This window comes from Argiope bruennichi, chromosome 10 (assembly GCF_947563725.1).
Source record: "Argiope bruennichi chromosome 10, qqArgBrue1.1, whole genome shotgun sequence".
Taxonomy (NCBI): domain Eukaryota; kingdom Metazoa; phylum Arthropoda; class Arachnida; order Araneae; family Araneidae; genus Argiope; species Argiope bruennichi.
Genome location: NC_079160.1, coordinates 46,224,464 through 46,248,491, shown reverse-complemented (window position 1 = coordinate 46,248,491; position 24,028 = coordinate 46,224,464). Strand labels below are relative to the sequence as shown.

Sequence of the window (24,028 nt, the reverse complement as noted above, 5' to 3'; positions counted from 1 at the left end):
TATTTCTCTTATTTAAAAGTCAAAGCAAATTCTGCCGGCATTCTGGCATAGGGGTAGCGCATATTCCTCGTGATCTGGGCGTCCCGGGTTCGAATCCCGGTTCGGGCATGGTTGTTCTTCATCTGTGTTCTATATGTGAGGTGTGTGAATGTGCCCCCATGTAAAAAGGGGTTGTGCAAGCGAGTGTGTGTGCGTCATCTTCATTTGAGCTAGAAGTCAGACTTCTGTCCACGGGTGCTCAGGGTTTTTTACCCTCAGAAGCTACTGCACCCCCTTTCCGTGGTGACACGACATCAACATCATCACAGCAAATTCTACTGTTTATGATGAGCGGTAATAAATACTGAACTATGATTGTATATGTATAGTTTTTATTTACATGATTTTATTGATTATTGAAACTATATTTTCCATACAGGTTTTACTCGGAGTTTCTTGGGTATTCGGAGCCTTCGCCGTGGGTGAAGCTAGACTCATTTTCCAGTACATCTTCTGCGTTGCCAACTCGCTTCAAGGATTTCTCATATTTATTGTCAGATGCCTGCAGTACCCGGAAGCCAGGAGTGCTTGGTGAGAAATATTTTCAGCTCTAGAGTTAAAGATTGTTGATAATGTTTAATATTCCTGAAACATATATACAAACATTTTATCTGAAATAGAAGATCTGTTTCAAAATATAAATAAATATAGGAATACAATAGCTTCAACATTCCTCATCTGATACACATAATATGTATTATTAGCATGCTTTGTCGATGATATATATATATATATATATATATATTACTACAAATTATATATATTTAAAAGTCATAATATTTTAATTCCTTGCTTCTAGTCAATACTCATATGTTATACTAACTCGCGTACTGATATACTATATTATTCATGTTATGTAATTTAAATACTCATATTTCAATATTTTTTATACTTTCTTATGCTTTATTTAACCCTTTCTAAGGCCGTGGGAAGTATCCTTCCCACCAAATTTATCAATCTTTGTATGAAATGATGTAGGTTGGCATAAGTTCTGACAAATTTTTTTAGAAAGACAGAAACTTAGATGCTTCAGTTCTTTATCTCACACAAAATGATGTGTCTTGGTTTGTCACTTAATTATTAATTAACCAAATTAATTAATTAATCAAATTCAATTTATCTAATAAGCTAAATGAATCCCTTTTCTTATTCTAATTTCAAGCCTAAAAATATTTTAACATAATATGACTAAAAAAAAATGGCCCTTTAAAGGGTTAAAATATGTCAATACCTTATCTCAAAGCATTTATTTAACTCCAAGTTTCTCGACTTTTCACAAATTTATCCGCTAAATAGTTGTTATTTTAGTACCTTATTATCACTGTCTGATTATAAAGAATTTAAGATTATATATTAACAATTACAATATAAACAAGTTTAGAATTTATATATTAATAATTAATATTTTATTCAACATCCCAAGTTTAATAATCAAGCTTTTTTAATAATAATACGCTGTTAATTCTGTTGGTTTTTATTACATTTTAAAGAGCTATTAATCTTTACATTAATAATCAGTACACAAATGATTATTAGTATATTGCAAAATTTTTTTGTCCATTGTTAGTAACCTGAAAAAAGCGATACCTAAAAATTTATGCAACAAAAACAATTTACTTGAAATACCAATTAAATGTCTGCTTTGAAAAAAACCAAAATTGCCATCTTAATATATAAACAAGAATTTTATTTAATTAATGTGCTTAAGAATTTAAATGGATAAACAATACTGAGATATATTTTAGAAAATATATTTCAACATTATCTACATACTTTATATTACAGTTTTGAAACATTATAAGAAATTGTAAGGCAGTTCAAAAACGTTACATAGCAGTTTTTGTACAAGTTGTTGAAAATGCAGAATTCTTATTTTCAAATTCACACCACCATCTGAATGTCTAAATGCTGCACTATGTTTAACTTCAGATTTATTTTTTATAATTAAGGAGCTTAAATATAACTTCTACAGTGCGTATAACAATCTTTGTACAAATTTATGTTATCCATTATTAAATACAATTTCAATTATTGAATCAAATGATATTTAAATAATTTACTGAATATAAGTATTGTACATATTATATAAATTATAATTATAATATTATTTAAGTGTATACAATAATTTTATAAATATTGTACTTATTAATGGAATTTATTGTGTAAATCTACTGAAAAAAAAGAAAAAAAGATATAGGTACCAAAATCTTTTAAAAATAATTTAATATATTATTCATAAAATGCATCACAAGATATTGAAAGGCTTATTTTTTAAAAAAAGATATTAACAAATGATGCGGTTTTATTTTAAAAAATAAGTAAAAGATTGTGCATATAATATTCTGAAAATAATTTTGAACCATGTATTTTTGCTTTTTTGACTTGATAACAAATAATGTAAAAGCAAATGTAAATATTTATAGAACCGCAAGTAAGCAAACATGTCATTGCTCTTCAAATGAATGTTGAAATTGTAATAATGACGTTTTACTAAAAGAGGTTTTATGTGTTTATGTTGTGTAATACTATATGTTAACGCTCTACAGGTCATACTGTATAATCTATATTAATCACATTTGGAATTAATATACATTAGAGTACAAAAATGAGCAGTTCAAAATATTTTTTTTTGAAATTTTAATTACAATTTAAAATAATTAAAAATAAGAATTCTGAAAATTTTACTACTCAAAGATGATACAATGAACACAAAGGCACTACAATCCAATATCTAAAAAAATATTATTTCAACAATATTAATTTAATTGTTGTGTAATTTTTTTCTTAAGAATTCTAAAAAAATATTTTTTTTTGTATAATTTTCAACAATAAATTTTATTGCTGCAATGAAATTCACACAGTTTTCATCACTTCATCAAATATTTAATCATGTGATTTTCCTTTCATTTTTTAAAGCTGAGGAAGAAATATTATGTGTTTTATCTGCACAGTTTAATTGATTAAAACAGAAGTAGATGAATTACAGAAAGTGACTACCAGTTAGACCGTTCCCTTAAGAAGATACGCGCACACAATTTACAGAGCAGGTGTAAGGCTATTTTAATTGCACAGTTTTAATGTCTTTTATACTATGATGCTTAAAAATCCTTGCTTGAAGAAATGAAAAACGTGTTATGCCTAAAATAGATATAAGTGAAATTAAGTACAGCTAATACACACGGTGGACCAGTTAACTATATATCCAAATAATTTTTGACAGCAATAATTCATTAAAAAAATATTTAAAATATTATTTTTTTCTTTAAAATGAATTGTTATCAATTTTCATTTATAATAATAACTCCATAGGTAGCACTTTTCAATTTATCATTTTCATTGCAATAATTAATCCATTAAGCACCATTATTCAATATATATTTTTTCATGGCAACAATCAATCCATTAAGCACCAATGGATTAATTCTTGATCAATACACTTTTTTCTTGGAAATAATTAATTTAGTGACTTTATACTACTTTTCTCGTAGGTATCAACTTCTGAAGACTGGAACCTTCAAAAAATACCGCGGTATGGTACCACCTGGCAGTTGGTCGGGCAATTCCAATTCCGGGCACAACAAGCAAAATGGACACTCGACGACAACTCGGCTGGGCAGTGCAGACATGACTAACGTCGGACCCTTCAACACCAATGCTTTCTGGGGGCAGGAAAAGACCTCTCTCCCCGTAGATGTCACCTCTTCAGTCAAAGACGATTGCTGTGACGTCAGCTACGATGATCCGATACCCATACCTTCTGATGCCGTGCTGGACTATGCGACTATAACTCGAGGGTCAGCTCAGTTGTTGACATTCAGCAGCAGTGGAAATACATTGAAAAGTACAGCCAGCAAGGATGATAAGGCTAGAAGAGGGTCTAAGAACAAGAATATGAGCAGGTTAGATGGACAGTTATTGAATAATAATCTTTATGTAATAACGCTTTTCTTTCTTTTTTTTTTCCAATTGCCTTGAAAAGTGGTATTTTATTTTGCAACAATTGATACTGAAGTTTTCAAACCAGTTTGTGACTAGAATTTACCCATTTACTGCCAAATTTTATTTTCAACATTTTTGGCCGGAAACATTTTGGCCAACATTTTTTACCCTATTAGCATTCAGAACATCGAACGATATTCTTAGATATCTTCCCTACATTGGCACGTATTCAGAACATCGAAGTATATTGTGGGAATATCGTAGAATATTTTGTGCTAATTGGTATTTCTGTAGAAAAATTTATGTAACAGTATAATTTTATTCAAATTATATTTTGTTTTGAAAATATTTGATGTTTTTAAATAGGAGTATCGTTATAAAATGATCAATAAAATCATTTTAATAAAAGGCAAAGGACTGATTAAACAACAGATTGTTACTATAATCTTTAAATTACATATTTATATACGATATTTCATTATAGGTTATGTAACAGTATAATTATATTCAAATTATATTCTGTTTTCTAAATATCTGGTATATTTGAAAAGAGTGTCGCTATAAAATGATCAATAAAATCATTTCAATAAAAACAAAACATTGCGTAAGTATTAGATAGTTATTATAACTTTTAAAATTGCATATTTACATTATTACGTATTATTATATATTTCATTATGATATAGAAAATAAACCAAAAATATAATGCTTCAAATATAACAGTTTCATTCAACTTACAGATGAATTTCAAATCTGTCCGCTTGTTGTAAAGAAAGGAAACGCAGAATACACACTTTCTTTTATGCACAATATTGACTGATATATATAGAATAAACTGAATTGAAAGGCGTATAAAATGTAATTTTATATCCAAATTATGAATGTAAAATTCCAAATTCCTCAAATGGGGATCATGGAATCTAATGGTTAACCACCGCACACAACAAAAACACACTTACCAATGAATTCCGGAACCTACGTCTTTCTTAATTGTTTTGCAAATTATGTATAGTTAACCTCTTACTTACAAGCAATACAGAAACTATATCAGTATTTTTTTTTTTTCGTTTTACTTACAGATTCTTATATAATGCTAGAAGCTCATGTATTTTTAGCTTTAATTACATACTCATGTATAATGCTACTCTAGTAGATCATTAGAATTTTCTTACATTCAAGAATTAGCTTTACTTACAGGCTAATAAATTGCAGATTTTTTTTGTTGTTACTTACAGGCTAGTACATATGCTGTATCAATAGACTACTCTGATTTTCTTCAATATAGTAGATGTTTACGATTTTGCTTATAGGCAGATATGTTGTGTTACCAAATTTTTAACATTCCTTACATGATAGTATATATACAGGACCGATAGACCATTCGATATACTTTCCAGTTTCGATTTTCTTTACATATTTACTTTCAGGACAGTATATTAGATGCTGCGTGAGTAAATTGTTTTTTATCTTAACTTGTAGGCCGATAAACATGCAGTAACAATAGGCCATTCATATTTATTTCAACTCTTTTTTTTTACTTCTACTTACAGTCTGATATATATATAACCAATCAAAGTAAGAAATATTTTGAAAAAGAAACTAAAACTAAAACGAAACGAAATAGTTATACGAATATATATAGTAAACGAAATAGTTAGAATATATATATACTTGTCTGTAATTTGATCTCACGAAACGTGTTCATTATATGGAATCATCTCCAATCATTTTGTGGGTGTTATTGTCCTCCTGTCAAAAAAAATAATTATAGGTACTACAGACGGTCTAAATTAATTATAAGTGTTATTTTTCAATGAATTGAAAAGGAGTGAATATATCCCTATTTCATCTTTAAAATACTTGTCTGTAAAGACGATATAAGGTTTTTTTAGCTATCATTTAAAAATTACTGTAAAAATTAAAATTAACAAAAAATTGTATTTACTTATTTAAAAGACTAATATCTGGGATCAATCTTATTTTTGAATAATTCGCAAACTGAATATTTTCCTTTTTTGTCATTTTTTATAGTTACATTATATATATATATATATATATATATTTAGACAGAAAACTTTAAATTTCGATAAAAAAAAATGTTTTACATAGTTTGAAGTTGAAAGCATATAAATAAATGAGAAGTTGAAAGTATACAAAAAGTTGAAAGTTGTCAAAAGTATATAAATAAATGGGAAGTTTAAAATTGTCAAAAGCATTATAAATAAATGGAAAAAAAGCATACAAAAAGTTGAAAGTTGTCAAACGCATATAAATAAAAGAAAAATTGAAAGGTCAAATTATTTTATTTTCATTAGATCATGCCAAAATATCTTAACAATTTACGGAAGATAAATTAAAAGAAATTTAATTATAATCACTTAGTTAGAAAAAATTTAATTAATGATCAAAATCCAGATGGATATTAGAATTATTTCTGGTTTCTTATATTAAATAAATTAACCTAAGCATTCGCTATTTAATTTCTTTTTACGAAATGAATATTTAAGGACATATTGTAAATTAATATTTACATTTTATACTCTTTATCTATTATACAACTTTATTTAAAAAATTGTGCTGATTATAAATAGTTATGACTTTTTTGGCAAAAATGATAGTGAGAAAATATTTTGATATGATAAGAAGAAAGTTCAAAGTTTTGTTTGCATACAAATAAATCTATATGTTACTTTCTTTGGTCACATGGGTAGCATTAATTCAAAAACAAGTCTTCATTATTCACAAGCATAATACAACTACTCTGTTGAGTTAAAATTATAAGCTGATTGCATTTTTCAAAATGTATTTAGTCACATTTTTTTTAATATATAATTTCTTTTATCTTCAAACCTACTATGAAAGACAACTCAGACAAAAAAAAAATTCCGACATATTTTCTTACGGTTTTGCAATATTTACATTTTAATTTTTCAGCGAAAGAAATAATTGTATGCTTTAGAAATATTCTAAAAAGCATTAAAAAAACATTTGAATCTTTTAAATAACAGTTTTTCACACGAAGTAAAAATCAAATTTTCTTTTATCCATATGCATCGATAGCATTCTGATATCATAAAATTTCTCACCAGAAACAAAGCCAATGTGCGAACGTCGACTGATAACATCTTTTATTATCTTCATCTATCAGTTTCTGATGGAAAATTAGCTTTATTGTCTGGAAAAACAAATCGTAGTTGTTTTCACTCTGTAAAACTGGTTATTGAACTACATGACCTATATTGCTGGAATGCCATTTCTACCTGTACAAAAGATCTTGGATAAATTGATAATGTTTAGTTCATTTGTGAAAACCGATTTGAAGGTCAAACACGAACTTGAATTTTATGCAATCAGCAGAATTCGATAAATTACCTATAATATACAAATATTATTCATGTATTCTAAGATTACCTCATTGGCCATTATGGAAAAAACTTCTAATAATACTAAATATATCTGTAAAAAAGAAACCATGGCTGTAATTTACATAATACAGATGTTAAATTCATTCTCATTAAATTTGTAAATTGTGTTTGGTAAATTAGTAATAAATCTAGATTAAAATATATGCAAAACGCTTATTAACATAGTTATAAAAATTAATTCCGAAAAAGCCACGAAAAAAGTGTTTTATTGCTCGCGTATTGCTCAAATTCAAATTTATGCCTATACCTAGTAGAGCATTACTTTTAAATATATTGTCTGCGAACACTGAATATCAACATTTCCGTTATGTTAAACCTTAAAATGCATTACGACACAAAGAAAAAAAAGTATCATTTTTCACATTATTGAAGTTCTAATAAACTATAAATGTGTTTCAGATCCAATTCGGAATCATCTCAAGACCAATCGAAACTCGGCAGTGAACACCTTGGATCGGAAATCACCAGCAGTCATTACACCTTCGGCCTCAGCCCGGCCGTCGTAGTCGAAACGACCGACAGTGATAATGAAGACAAAAGATCCTACCGCGAAGCCGTCAAGAACGAAATTCCGGATGTCACATCCTCTAAGGACACTGAACTCAGCTCACTCCCTGCAGAACCCAAAAGCCGAAGTTCCTACAGTTCCTCCATAGGCTACATTGATGAAGAAGCAGAACGAAGGGACAAGATAGCTGCCAGCACTTTGGACAGGAAGATGTTCTCACCAAAAGGATCCACTCTGTTCGGTCACATAAAACCGGACTCTCCCCCAGATCTAGACAAGCAGAATTCTTGGCCTCGAACCCTCAGCTCTTTCATGGGAGGCAAGGAACCTATGAAGTTCTCTGTGTCTGACATGAACAGCGGTAACCAGCAGCTGAGCAAGAGAGGTCAGAATCTCGGTGAATGTCAAGACAGACATTCATGTCAGGTCATACCTCTGCAAGTCAGACCTTCAACACCATCCGCCACACATACGTTTACCCCAGCAATCAGGGACAGTGAATTCACGCATTTAAGTCCAGGTATCCACTCACCATTCAGCGACACAGCCTCATTACCGGATAGGTCAGTCGGACACCACCCACATCACCACCTGCACCACCATCATCATCACCATGCCGTACCGGATCGCTACGGTCGTGTCGTACCCCAGCCAGCGACTCATCCTTGGCACAACTCGTCCTTGGACTGCGAAGATGTAGTTGAAGAGAGTGATGTGTCCATCTCTGGACCGGCCACGCACGTTTTCGTCCCTCAGTTGCCACTAGACAATCAGCAGGGTGAGTCCACCCCTCAAAGCGAGTTGACGCCACCTGATCAAGAGACTTTTAGAATTTGGGAAAGACAAGGTCTGGTGTCTCCAAGCGAGTCCATGTTTATAGACTCGGCTGCATCGAGACTGTGAGACTGATTTTGCAGAGAGTTTTTGTGATACGCTCGTTTTTTGTGATCTGCCTGAAAGTACGTTTGAGCCCCTTCCTCCAAAGATGATTCATTCGCTGTCATGTGATATACACATACAGTTTGAGTCGTGATTTTTTGAGATTCTTTTTTTATGATTCTTATTTTATTTCTATCAGCTACTCTTTTTCTTTGATGAATGCCATTTGTATTACCGTTTCAGATGTGTGGACTCTCTTCGTCTTTTGTGAACAATGTGCATCTGAAGCTCTTTAGAGCTTGAATATCTACTTAAATTGCTGAAGTCAGCTATATTTCAGCTTTTTACAAGAGACTTCGAAACGTTGATTTTCGAAACAAATTAAGTATTGAAACATCCCTTATTCGTATCTTTGTTTAAACAGTGGTAAATATCACTGACAAATCAACAATATTATCAAACCTGGTTGAATCTCATTGTTGTAATCGTCATGGTGTATTTGATGTAATTATTTGAAATCCCGGACGAAATGTAAGTGTTTAGTGAAATATGGTATATCATTTAATCAGTGTTGTAACATCACAATCATTAAATTTCCAGGAATGATGATTTTTCTAGGTTTCACAAAATTTAGCAAAATTAATTGTATAATTCAAGGCAATTATCTACAATTATGCATCCAAATAAATATGGATAAAATTATAAATACCGAAAAATCTTGTGAAATCGTCAGCCTGAATGTAATTTCAGTATTTGAAATTACCAATCAAATTTCTGTCAAGTTAGTTGTTACAAGCAACTAGCTTATGATATCTTAAGCATTAAGTTTGCATGATTAACTGTTTATCAGAGTTTTATTGCATTTTCTTTGTGATTGTACTAATCAATTTCTTTTTAAGTCAGTTAGTTATAACTAAATTTCAAGCTCAGGTAAAGAAATTAATAATTAACAGAAAAAAATGCAAAGTTGTAACAACTGCAATGTAAAGGCTGTAAAATTATATGTCAATACAGCAAATGCGGAAATATGCTAGATGGTCTGCCTGATAAGGAAAATATGTGATAGAGAGCATTTGTGAACTGACCAAATCTACTATATATGTGTGTTTGTCTGAAGTGTTCGTTTTAAAAAATTTCTTTAAAAAGGCCGGATTGTGTTTGTGATTATGGATCAGTGCCTATGCATGTGTTAAACAGATAAAATGTGCAATTTGAAGAATGTGCTATAAAGAATTCCCTTTTTAAATAAAAACTGAAAAATATTTTGATGAATATTTATGATGAAGTGAAAATATTTAAATATCCGTAAATCGCAGTTATTATCTAGACTGATGGATTATAGTTAAGTCGGCAAAATTGTCAAACTTTCATCAAATGTTAAAATATTCGCCAAATAGAACGCCAATTTGGATGATGGCGAGAAAAAAAATTACTCCTGAGGAACATGGGAAAAATTAAAATTTATCGACCATACAATAGTGCGTGTCTATTTGATAATTGCGACTGATGTGCTATTATAGAAAATGATTATTTAAAAAATTTTAAGATATTATTCTGCATCGAGACCTTTAAAAAATTAATTCCAAAATAACATTATTTCTTTAAAAAATATTTTACTTTGTAATAAAAGAATAATACAAGAACAGAGGGAGCAGGTGTATAGAAAAGAAAATGTATATTTTGAAGAATCTAGTAACAGAATCTTTCTATCATAAGTTATAATTTCCTAAAGTCTCTCTTGTGTATATGTTCTGGCATATGCAAATTTCAATTTAACAGTTTCAGTTATTTTTTATTTATAAACAATTAATAAATTGTGATTCTGACATCCAAATATATAAATAGAATAATTCGACAAAAACATTACTTTTATCTTTTTTTTTAAATAAAGTACCGATAAATTATCAGATTTGTAATAAATCTGCTTTTTAATTGAAATTATATGATACTTGGTTGAAATAAAACAGTAAAAGAAATATTGTAGAAAAAATTATAATTCTTTGAAGAATAATTAAAATTTACAAGTTACGTCATCATTTTTTAAAATTTAAGTAATACTTGGCATCACTCACTTTAATTGTAAGATCATATATTAAGTTTGTGTCTCAAATTAAATAGCATTTTGAAAGAAGAAAAAATATTATTTGAATGATAGAATATTTAATTACTACAACTGATTTTGCATGAGTGCCAAAAATTTATAAATAATATATTAAACCATTCAGAACTCGACGTAAAAATAATCTCCGGCTACAAAGTTGAATTTGTGGCACTTTCTTGCCAAATGTGGTAAACGTTACAATTTGTATTGCAAATAATATCATTTCTAATAGCCATACAAGATGGTGGACTTTTGGCAAGATTTTGGATGCTTGACACAATTTTGTTTTGCTTGGCGAGAAACCAGACATTAAGTCTTATATATTTCAAATTTCAAAAAGTTTATATTTTATAATGCATATATTCAATTTCCTTGTTTTTCTTTTTAATACAACAAAAAATCTTATCATTAAAATGATTTTTGAAAATATTTACAATTACATTTGAATATTAACTATCACATTCGAGTTTTTAAGAGCACAAAACCATTCATCTATTTGGCATCACTTGTTTTAAAGGCTATTGGATATTTTAAATTCGAATTATACTCTTTAACATTCCATCATTTGAAATCTTTAACTTCAATTTATTATGAGATTCTGTCGTCAGACGGTTATCATCTTGAATATCCACACAAAAAATTCCCGTTAGAAAAACATTCAATTCTCTTTTTCTTGGGTTGCAACTGAAATCTATGGATTGCCACATTTAGCAAATTATCGCTTGGAAAAATTTGGCGACTACTATATTGGCGGATAATGTGATAAACAGTAGGTTAACAGTAAACCATACATTAACTTTTAATTGGAACAAAGCAACTGATTTGTAACTTGAATAATTCTTAATCTTTACTGATTCTAAAAGTTCAAGACATGGATTTTTTAAAGAAAAAAGGTACATTTTTTAAAAGAGAAACATTTAAACCAAATATACTGTTCTTTATAACAAAGTAATTCATGTGTAATCCAACATGTTTTTCAGAAGTATATGAATTCTGATAATGTATTATCTCCTCTTCTTCTTAAAAAAAACATACATTGAAAAACAGCAAACATGATCTTCAGTAAACTTTGTTTTTGATGCAAAATATTTGATTTGTGAACGAACTTGCACTATTGTCATAAATTAGTGCTAGAAATGTATTAATCTACCAAAAACATAATCATATACTTTTATACTAAAACTAATATGTCATGTCTTAGATGTGTTGTGCATTTTTGGAAGAAAATACATAAAAAAAGAGCTTCGATTAGACCCATTCACTGACTGGTTGTATAGTTGTACCTCATACGTGGCAATCGTGTAAAGAAGAATTAGAATGTATTATGTATTAAAGAACCGAGAAGAGCAATAACTTACCAGTTCGGCCTGTTGTACAGAATTCAATTTAAATACGTACTTTAACTATTGTATATGTTATATTTCTGTCCTATTGTCTACTGCCATTGTACAAACTGCACGTACCGTGTACTTTAGTGTTTAGCATGTTTAGTCTTGCAACTGAATCGTACAGATGAAGTCACACGTTGTTTTGAAGTCATTTTCTTTCACACTGAAATGTATGAAAATAATTTTTTTCGTATTTTTACTAATAAGGGCGAACACATTGACGCCATTGTTTCAGATTAAAATAACGCGGTAAGATCGAAAACTCATGTCTCTCAACATTCTAATTGATAATGAAGATTTTTTGGATGTATGAATTTTAAAAAAACGATGAATACTTTGGAAAATTAAACTGTATTTGCAAAAGAGAATTCTTTATTAAATGAAAATAGTTTTAATGATACAAAATATTGATATTAAGCTGCATAATGGAAGCTTTATTTTTTAATTCATTTTATTAATACCAAACTCTTTTTAATGATATTTTTAAAATAATTCCTTTCAATTTATTTTTAAACTAAATATATGCTAATAAATAAATTTAATAGAATCGGGACCAAATACCATAAAAATAACAGCTATTAAACCCCGTAAATATCTAATAAAGGGGTAAATGCATTTATCATTATATGCACAGTTAAACTAACAAATTATTCAATTAAATGTATCTTCAAATGCAAAATTTTTACAGTCATTTGAAATTTAAAAAATTTGTCAATACTTTTAGAACAAGTGCAATACCTGAGCATATTTTATAAAGAAATCCAATTATCTCTATTTTTCTTAAAATTGACATTTCTTTTGGAATCTGTCTTATTATATAATGCATATAAACAAAACAAATCGATAAATGCTATATTAATCTTTAAATCAACCTTTCTTACTCAAATGTATAAACATAAATATTTGGAATAATATGATGAAAGAAAAGAATGAAAATATAACAATAATGGCAAAATTTTAAAAAAATATTAATATTTCTTTGCATCTAATTACTCGAATTTTACATGCAGTTGTTATCAAAAATATATCAAACATAAAAATTCAATGTTTAATCTCTCAACTTATATATTTCGTAGTTGCTTTTCTTTAAATGTACAAGGCTTAATTTATATTGCTGACAGATTTCATTATTGTGTTCACAGAAGGTTAAGATATTCAGGAATAAAAATCGAAAAAAAGTCTTATTATATGAGTATTCTCATTATATTTTTGCTAGATGAACATCCACTTTAATTAAATACGAATGCAATTTAAAGAAGATTATCATTGGTAACAATTGTCATTCCAAACATTGATTGCCTTATTTTGCATTAATTGACAAAATATTGTAACAGTATCATTCAAAAACATTGACATTTTTAACCCTTTAACTGGTTATTTTCTCTTCTCTCTAATGAACTGGTATCCACTATTTCGGGAATATGACATCGTTTTGATTCAATTGAATACAATTCCCTAGAATACAAGAGACAATTTTGTATTCAAAGTAATTTTTTTCTGAATTATAAAATTTATACATGGCATATTTATTGTTTAAAAGTCTAAAAATGCGTTAAATCAATGCATGCGTGGCGTTCGGCCAAACGGATTAAAGGGTTAATCATGTATAATTTCCTATCAGCTTAATTCCTTTACTAATATTTTTGTTACATTCATATTTCGAAGCATGACTTTTCGATCGCACTGTATATAAAAATTTTAAAATGCATGGATTTGTCTATGTTAAGATTTCTTCAAATATCTATTATTTATTTTCTATAAATGAAGAAAATGCCGTTAATCCTTCGAAGAAATGCAAGCATTTACTCTTACTAATATTTGCTATACATTACCTTCATATGAGTGTCATTTACTATACATTGTTTAAGTGCATTGATTTAAATGAAAGTTTTTCTCGAATTGCTTTTACGTATTTAAACTGTTTTGTGATTTCTAAAGAATCTTATATCAAGCGTTCTTTCTAATGAATGGATATATTTCTATTGTCTACATATTATATGTTCTAACAGATATAATCTGATTGTCTGATTCTACAGCAGCTTTGTGTTGAGTGGTCTAGTGTTTTTGTTAACAGATGCATACAAATTAGATATATGTACGTATTTGTAAGCTATAAATGAGTTTTCAAATAAAAGATATTATGAAGCACAAATTGTTTGTTTCTATTAGTCCAATTTTGCGCAAAATAAAAATTTGTAATTCAAATTAAAAATATTAAAATTTGTATTTGATATTTTAAACTTTAGGCATGGTGTAAATTTTATGAATCGGATTAATTTTCATTTTTATAAACATTTAAGATAGCCGAATTTACAAGTTTAACAATTTCCGTCTAATTTCATGGATTACGTTATATTTCTCCTAGTTTTTATTTCAATTTTCCGTATGTTTTATGGGGCCGCGGTGGCCTGGTGATAAGGTCTCGGCGTCGGAACCGGAGGGTTTCAGGTTAGTGACCCGATTCCACCGAAGAACCGTCGTGTGAGGGGGTCTGTTGCACGCTAAATCCGTCATGATCAAATGTCCTCCCGCTGGTGTGGTGTGGAGAGTGGGGTGCCAGCTCAGGTGTCGTCCTCGTCATCTGACAGCGGTTCAAAATGACGAGGTCCGTCCCAAAATAGCCCTAGTGTTGCTTCAAACGGGACGTTAATATAACTAAACCAACCAACCAACCGTATGTTTTATTTTAAAAAAATACTGCAATTCAAGGTATACACACAGGCATGTAATATATTTGACATATAATATATATTCTGAATCGTAATAGATCAAATTTTCATAATATTTAATGAAATAAATTATTATTATTTTCATATAATTCTTTTACATAAAGAACAAATGTTTGTCTACATTCCCTAATTGTCAAGAAGTACAATAAAAATCAAGATTCTCAAACAAAATAAAATGAACAATGCATAAATAAATAATAATTTATTTTTAATTTGAATAGCCTATCACCAATTCTAATTATAGTTAATTATTTATAATTCTAATTAATTATTGAACAGTTGGAAGAATTAACACGAACACAGCCGATGTATAGATTAACATTATCTATTAAGATTTAAGATCTATAATGTAGAAACCTGTCAAATTTTGAGCCAAATCCAATTAAGGGTTGAATGTCTGTCGGTCTGTATTTTCATTAAATTTGTAAACGCGATAGTTCAAAAACGCGGTGATTTAAATGTATCAAATTTCATATGGCATTCTGTGATTACAAGTGCAGTTCAAGATTGTGTTTCAATCGGTTGAGAAAAACGTCTAAAATGCAAATTTGGCTTTTGGATCTATTAACGCATGCCGAGGATTAATCGCCAAATAACTCGCCAAAGTTGACACGACAGATTCAGTAAAAATGCTAAGTTCACGCCAAAAGTTAATATTTCGTAACTATTGCACATGAATACCATCAAAGGCGTTCTCTGGCACGATAACTTTATTAGAAAGTATACGACAAAGTTGGGGACAGTATTCTTCCTGGTTTCAAGCTCCATTTCGCCTAATATAAAATTTACGCCATTTACTTAAAATGCAATTTTATAGAACGAAAATTTTTTATCAATCGGATTTTTTTCTGCTATCTAAGATGGCGAACATTTGCAACGATTAGTGAACATTTCGCGAGCTTGGCGACAAGACTTAATCTTAAGTCTAATAATTTATTACAAACACGGTAAGTGAATATCTTTGACAATTTATATGAGTATTAACATTTGATATAGAAACATGATATTCAATAAAACAAAACGAAACAATGCAAGTTTCTTACATAAGAAATAAATTTTAATTGTTTTTTTTTATTATTATTTTTTTACACAATTTGAGTTTACAGTTCTAAAATTTCACAGAAGAAAATCGTAAGTGTAGTTTGATTCTGTTGTAAATTATTTCAAAAATAACTCAAAAATTATTGAGTACATTCACATTTTTTTTAAAAAATTATTATTAAGAACACTTGAGGAAGTTGAATGATGTAAATAATGTTAAAGATATTGAATCCGCTGGTAAAATAATGTCTTAAAATTATAATACAGAAAAGTTCAGCTTAAATACTGAATTATTCGCCATACTGGTGAACATTTCGAATTATTTCGAATTTTTTTTTTTTTTTTGTTTAAAAAATCACCAGTCTTTAAATGAAATTAATTTCAAATTTTCTACATAATTTCACCGAATATATATATATATATATATATATATATATATATATATATATATATATATATATATATATATATATATGAGCTACCTAATGCTTACAGAGTCTACTAATAGATAGCATTCTATTAGGATGTCTAAATACAGCCTTGGTATCAGCTGTCCGAGTGCAGGTAGTTTGATTTAGCTACTTTCCATCCTTCTCCAAATAATTTTCAATATTTGTGATTCAAAATAATTTATTGAATTTCCGAATACCCTTGTACAGTCACAGATAAGAATAAAATTATTAAAAAAATGGTATTTTAAAAATTTGTTTTGGTTCAATTCTAGCTTAGAGTATCTTTTAACCTCACAAAGGATGTCAAGTCGCCAATCCAGATGCCTGACCCGATAAATAATACTGCAATTATTGTGAGCTATCTAGATTTTTGACTTTGGCGATTTGACGATGTTTGCTTCCTTGACGAAGTGAAGGAGTATCTCTCACCAAGGAAGTCCTAAATTAGACTTCAACTTTTATTTTATGTAGATTAATACGTAAAAGCTTTATCTCACTTATTCTAATCAATTTCAAAAGTCATCGTGTTTTTCTTATAGATGCTGATCCTGTAATAAGGGACATATGATTAAAAATATAAGTATAAATTTATAAAGCGATGCCAAAATTCAAGAAGGATTCTGAAGTCGGGGCCAAAGTGATTGATCTGAGGATACAATGAAGTTTGCAGTGGCAAGTTTTGCGAAGAATAAAATATCTGGAAGAGTTTTTCCAACCCTTAGAGTGTTCCTTGTAAATATTTTATAAAAAAATAGTAAAAGTGAATTTCATGAATCATCTCCCGAATATGAAATTCAGATGGGAGAATTCAATATATTTGGAAATGCATATGAAACCAAAGTTAAGAAAAACATTTTAGAATTCGTAATTTAAGATTAATGTTCCTATATAAAACAGAATTTCTGAAGTTTGTATACTGCTTTTAAATGTCCTACTTAGATTTAATACGCAAATACGAAACTCCAGTAAAGAATTTTATGCAGGTATTATAAAAGAAAAAAAAAGATATCCAGAATTAAGCTATATGGAACCTTAATTAATAAGCTGAAGCTCCATTGTATAAGATTTAATAAGATGCAAGATGAAAAATGATTTGTTCAATCATTTCGTATTTTACTATTGCCTTATTTGTAAATTAAATGATTAATAAGTTAATAATGAAAATGTCGGAAAATTTATTTCTAATATAGTGATTTGGCAACAGTACTAAAATAAATCCATTTGCACCCATAACATTATTTGTTTCTACTTTAAATCATGTGATTTTAGTATTATTTAATTAATATAAGTATTTAAATTTTTGAAAAGTAATGACAGAAAATTGTCATTCACATTTTGTAAATTTTCGGTACATTTATTTTACATAATCTACATGAAGAAAACTGTTCAAAAAGCTTTTGATCCGTTATAGCTCATTCTAGAAAAACAAAACAAAATTATATGAAATTTTTCTTCATCAACTCATATTTTTCGCTATTATAACAAGATTAAAGCATATCTACACAAAATGTACAGTTCGCATGGAAAGCATATTTTTGTTGTTAATGAGTATACATATGTTTTTTTTCCCTTCAATAAATAAGTTTTAAAATATTTGTTTTAAATTTTTTTTTAAAAAAAATTAATTTTATGATTCACAATCAAGCTAATAAAATGTCTTTTCTTAATGGCATGCAAATAGATATGCTAATAAAAATAATTATGATAATCAAAAAAACACATTCATTAATTCAGTTTCATGTTTTAACTTATTTATTCTTTTACTTTCTCATATTCAAAATACAAAGAAAATTTTGTAATTATCAAAAAAATTCTCAAACGAGATTTTATGGAATGATCACTTTTCAAAAATTCCTGTACTTGAAAAACGCATTTTTGTCACTACATCTATTTGTCTGTGAACACAATAACTTAAATTTTTTGTGATATACGAATTAAACTTAAAATAATAGAATTACCACCAAGTTTACAGAGCATTTCTAGCAAATTTTGAATGAAATCCATTCGTAGAAAGTCTCTTTGTCTGGCTCTTTAAATACAAGTAAACTTGATCATTACAAAAAGTTAAGTGGATAAATGTTGGTGCATAGTTTCGCATCTAAAATGTAGATTCTTATAAAAGTTTGAACCAAATTTGTCAAAGGGTTCATTGTTTTTGAAGCAATAATTTATATTCACATTAATAATTAATAATTTAGTATTAAACGCAATCATACATTAAAACAATGATTTAAACCAATAAAATTTGGTATGATATCTTGAGATTGCAATGTGATTCCGTTTCAAATTTTGGTTTAATTCGGTCAGCAAAAATGCTTTCAATATATATATTCGCACGATAAATTCAGAAAAACCGTTCGATTCACGTCAGATATCTATATTTCATAACTATTGTACTTTAATGTCGAACAATAGCTATAAAATGATAGATGTTGCAGTTCGTCTATTTACCGTCTCAAGGCATTTGAACCATACTCTAAATCTGTAATTTTATGCAAGGAGTAGTTCATAGGATTTCGGCGAGACCAGTCCCGCTGGTATTTCTTTAAAGGTCTTACATGCATCTGACTAAGAGATATTTACCGTTGGTTGAAGAGCTTCGGGATTCATTCTTACCCTTTGAAGTTTTCAGTTTGATTATGGTTGATTTCTAGATTGAAGCAGTATATTGCTCCCTGAAGCCCTTCATGCACCTCCTCAGCGCTACTTAGTTGTTGTGTTTGCCTTTGTTTTGCCAAAAAATTTAGATATAATTAAAATTAAAGTTAAATGTTTACGATGAATAAGCCTAAAATTGAGGTCCTTTAACAATTTGTTTTCTAACTATTATAGTTTTACTATAGATTGCCATGGAAATTCGATTAATTCGATATGGAAACTTCCAATCCGGACAATCGGTCAATAAACATTTTTTTTTGTTCGGATAAAGAAGTGTCAATTATAAGATTTTTTTCACTAACTAATCATCTTTTGTCATGGATTTCAATAAAAATTTTATTATTTCGATCTAGTGATGAGATTTTAATCACATAGAAAGGAAATTATACTATCACTATCTGATAACCTAATGATTATCGAGCCATAATTTTAATTTCATAAGAAATATTATCGAGCCATAATTTTCAGCTTACTGATGAGCTTTCAGCAGTAATCTGATTCATGCCATTGATTTATATATTCATCAGAATCTTTTTAATAAAGTCTCATGTAAACTTAAATGTATTAATTTTCGTTTTATATTTTAAAAAATCATTGATTATTCAGTAAGAGGTGATTGTTGGAGTAAGTCGAAATGGAAAAATTTGAACTCAGCAAGAATGTTGAGGTTCAGAAAAGTTTAAGAATCATTGCTTTTCAAATTTAAATTTTACGCGAGATAAACTAATGATTTGAGTCCCATTCGCATTTTACTTCCTCGTATACGATGTGTACAAAGATAAATATACGAAGTACATTTGTGTTTTAGACACTTCTGAACCGATTAAAATAAAAATTTGACACAAACTCCCATACCAAATTTGATATATTTAAGTCATTGCATTTTTGACTTATCGAGTTTACTTATTTCTGAAAGTACAGACTAACAGACAATAAATCCGTAATTGAATTTGTCTCAAAATTTTACAAGTGTCTACACTATAGTTGTTAAATCTGTGTTCAAAATTTTATCTATCTAGCTCTCTTCATTTTCTAATTATCGTACTAACTTATATTCGAATATATGGATTTCCACTGAACAGATTTTATTCAAAATTCGGTAAAAAAATCGCATACCAAATTTTAACTGTCTGGATCAAAGCGGTTTTGAGTTATCTTTGTCGCAGACTAATAAATAGACGGATATTTTCCAAAAATATATTTTTCGCACTCAGTTAACGTAGAGATTCATCAAACGCTCAAGTTCGTATTTTTTTTATGATTATTATACTTTCTCTGTACCATGTATACCAGAAAGAAAAGTATCACCCAGAAAAGAAACAAACATACACTGACTGGCCTAGACATTTAGACAGATGCGTTGTATAAAGAAAATACTAGATATACTTCATTGGTAATACTGAAAGAAAAGAAAAGTAATATATTTTAATATCATAACTAATATTCTCTGGCATATCATATGCTGTATGTATCAACAAGTATATAACCATTTATACAATGATCATTGTCTTTCTTTTAGTAACTGCTACTGGCATTCTGGTGCAACTGTTTTAATGTTCTGATACAATTGGCTTTATCATTTTAGCCTAACGATTATTAACATTTTGATTTAGCCTAACGATTATTAACATTTTGATAATTAATATTCTTTAATGACTTTAATAATTTTGTTACAACTGCCGTTATTTTAGTAAAACAGCCATTAGTATTCTAGTATTATTATTATTAACATTATGATGCAATTGTATTTGATATTATGATCCAACTACCTTTAGCATTCTGGTATAACTGCCATGTGAAACAATTGTCATAGTATTTTGGTACAAATTTCATTGACATTCTAATCAAATAGACGTATTTGAGTCGTCAATATGCTTGTACAAATGATGCTAGAATTTAATAACTTTTTATGATTCCCTTAACAATGGAAATAATCTTACAGAATTCCAAGGACCTCGAAACCGCTTCACTCCTTTATCTTATCGTGTTTTCATATATGGAATTACTGAATTCGTAATTCATAAAAAGACAGAATGAAAGGACAATAACAAATGTAAAAGAACAGTGAAAAAGACAATATAAATGGATAGTAAGTATCTCAATGGTCAATCGAAAGAAAGTACACAAAGTATTGTCCAATGAATTCGAAAAGTGGTAAACATTTTCATAGTTGTCCGTGCAAATCATCGTTTGAAGAAATAATTCATTTCTACCATCCGTAATTTAAAAGATACTTTTAAGGTCATAATTTAAAAAGATTCTTATATTTAAGAAGAAACATAATTTTAAAAACATACGAATTTATTTACGTGCACATTGTAATTTTCAGACATAAATTATTTATTACATAAATAATTTATTAACAACATTTTATATTTGGACGTTTCAGTTTTCTTTGGAGGTTCTTTTATGCTGATTGACATCTCTAAAAGAAACATTTTAAACAGATATTAAAATTATTTTCAAACGCACTAATTATAATTTTCATAAATTTTATAGTTTCAAAGGTGCGATAACTTTAGAATTTTTGCTTCCAATCAAAACTCTATTATATTCTGTAAATATTTGAAAAGCCAAATAAACAATATCGCATTCATTTTTAGAAGCAAATTCAAATTTAGATTAAATCTTTAATAAGTTAAGGTGAAATTAATTTATTTTGCTGGAATAATAGTATTTAAAATCAGCAAAATCAACGTTTCCACGGAATTTATTTCAGTACTTTCACTTTTTTTGTTGATTTTAGAGAGAATACGGACAAAAATCAATTTAAAACTAACTATTGAATGGAATAGAAAAAAAATGCTTTTATAGAAATAACGAATATCTCTTTTTTATTATCAAATGTGATATCTGCATAGCGAAGATGCTTTGAAATTAGGAATTTGTATAAATATACAGAATTTCATTTTTTTTAGCTTATTCAAAACTACTTAACCTCTTTTTTTTATTGAATTCTACGAAAATGTAAAAAAAGTTTGTTTATTTTTAATAAGCCATGTTTGTATGAAAAGAAATGCCAATTTATTCACATTCAAATGAACGTGTTTATTATTTCGTTCCAATTTGCAGGCAAAAAGTTGAAATGAATGTTTTTTAAAAAGAAACCCCAAGAAAATAAAAGAATTTGAAAAACATGCATTTTAAATATGCCTATTTACTATTGCTTTTATAGCTTCTGGTGGAACAAAAAAATGTAACGTTTTCAATTGAAGTAGACTTTCAGATGGAATACAAGATTTTTTTTGTTGATATTTATCGTGACGAAAATAATTTCGCATAAAAGTCAAAAAAGTTGTTCCAAAACCCCTTTTATTTCTCTTGTTATTAATTTTTTTTCATTCTTTAAACGCTCTTTTTTTTTATGTCCTCAGACTTTTAAAGTATTTTTCTGCCTGAAACTAATAAATAATGTAGTAAATTAAAGATATTTTAAGTTCTTTTGAATGAAAAAAATGAAAAAAAGAAAATGAGAACTTTATCTTTAGTAAACCTTCACTTCCCTTTTTTTTTTTTTTTTACTTTATCAATTTGTAGCCAGTTTCATGACGAAAAAGCGTTTCAGAAAAATATATAAATAAAGAAATAAGCTGTGGCAATAAAAAAAGGTGGAAGTCACGCGTATATTCACTTTTTAATCAGATTCTTGTGTTTTCTTTCATTTTTAAAAGAGGAAAGAAAAAAAATAATATATATTTCTAAGGTTAAGTTGGCGCTAGAACGACTAGTCATTAACAAAAATATGTTTCATAAAGATTCTCTCGACCGCGTTCATTAGTAGTACCTGAATATTATAATGCAAAAAGATGGCGTCGGGTTTAAAAAAAAACACCAAACGATAAAATGAAGAACAAAGAAAAGTGCGGGAAAAAATCGGTACGCTGGGTTCGAGGTTAGCGCGAGTTGGACTTCCCGCTTTTCGTGATTCAATTAATGAAGTGCTTTAATTGTTCTTTCGGTGCTTTTAAACCAACTGCAGACAGTGCCAAGCTTTTAATTTCTCCGTAAAAACACGGCTTTTGGAATAAGTTCTCTGAGAAAATTAGTTGCAAAAAGAAACAGTTTAAAAACTTAATACAATAATATATTTAAAAAAAATAATTAAAAAAGAGCAGTTAGTTTTTCGTGCACATTACCACCTTCCGGATTTTTGCCAGTGGTCGTCAGACGATTTTTTTTTCTTTTCCTTACACACATTCGAAATTTATTTTTAATTATCGTTTTTCAACTGAGTTTCGTGGGGGTTATTACGTATTTTTTCAGTACCTTCATTCATTAAAAAATGTGCGTTTTTAAAACTAACTTTTCATTCGAGCGTTAATAGGATGTAGTGGTCGAAAGTTTAATTTATTTTGGTTTCGAGTCATTGTGTAAAAAAAATACTTTTTTTAAGAAGTTTCTTTTTCTTCAAACACTGATTTGTTCCAAGAAATGAACTTAATTTTTATCACGGAACAAGGCTTAACCAATGTTCTAAATTAAAAACGGACGAACCTTTTTTTTGCTTATTTAGCTTCCGTGTAGAAAAACCTTTTAAATTCGTCCACTTCAATTTTTTTCACAAAAATACATTAAACTACTGTTTTAAAGTTAAAACACGTCGATAAATTTAATCTTAATTCGCTGTATGGATAATTTAACATTCATACCAAAAACTTCGTTTCCAGAACTAGTGATTTCATTCCATATTCATTGCCACACAAAAATCCTTAATTTGAATTCTTTTCCATAACATTAGAACTTTTTAAGAATTAAGTGAAATTCCAAATCTAATCAGTCTGCTTTCACAGTAATCTCCAATGATTTACTTAGCTGAAGTTTCTCTGATATCGATATTTTAACTTTCATCAAGAAATTATTTTAGAATTT

The 24,028-nt window shown here is 28.5% G+C and overlaps 1 protein-coding gene across 1 annotated transcript in view; it reads left to right on the top strand.

The window, feature by feature from the left end:
• Positions 1 to 10,640, top strand: part of LOC129987924 (uncharacterized) — a 132,556-nt gene extending 121,916 nt beyond the window's left edge. The window contains exons 17-19 of the mRNA XM_056095922.1: positions 419 to 570; positions 3,528 to 3,938; positions 7,803 to 10,640. Of these exons, the coding sequence (XP_055951897.1) occupies positions 419 to 570; positions 3,528 to 3,938; positions 7,803 to 8,814 (1,575 nt within the window). The 3' untranslated portion in view covers positions 8,815 to 10,640. The remainder of the gene's footprint in view (positions 1 to 418; positions 571 to 3,527; positions 3,939 to 7,802) is intronic.
• Positions 10,641 to 24,028: the final 13,388 nt, after the last annotated feature.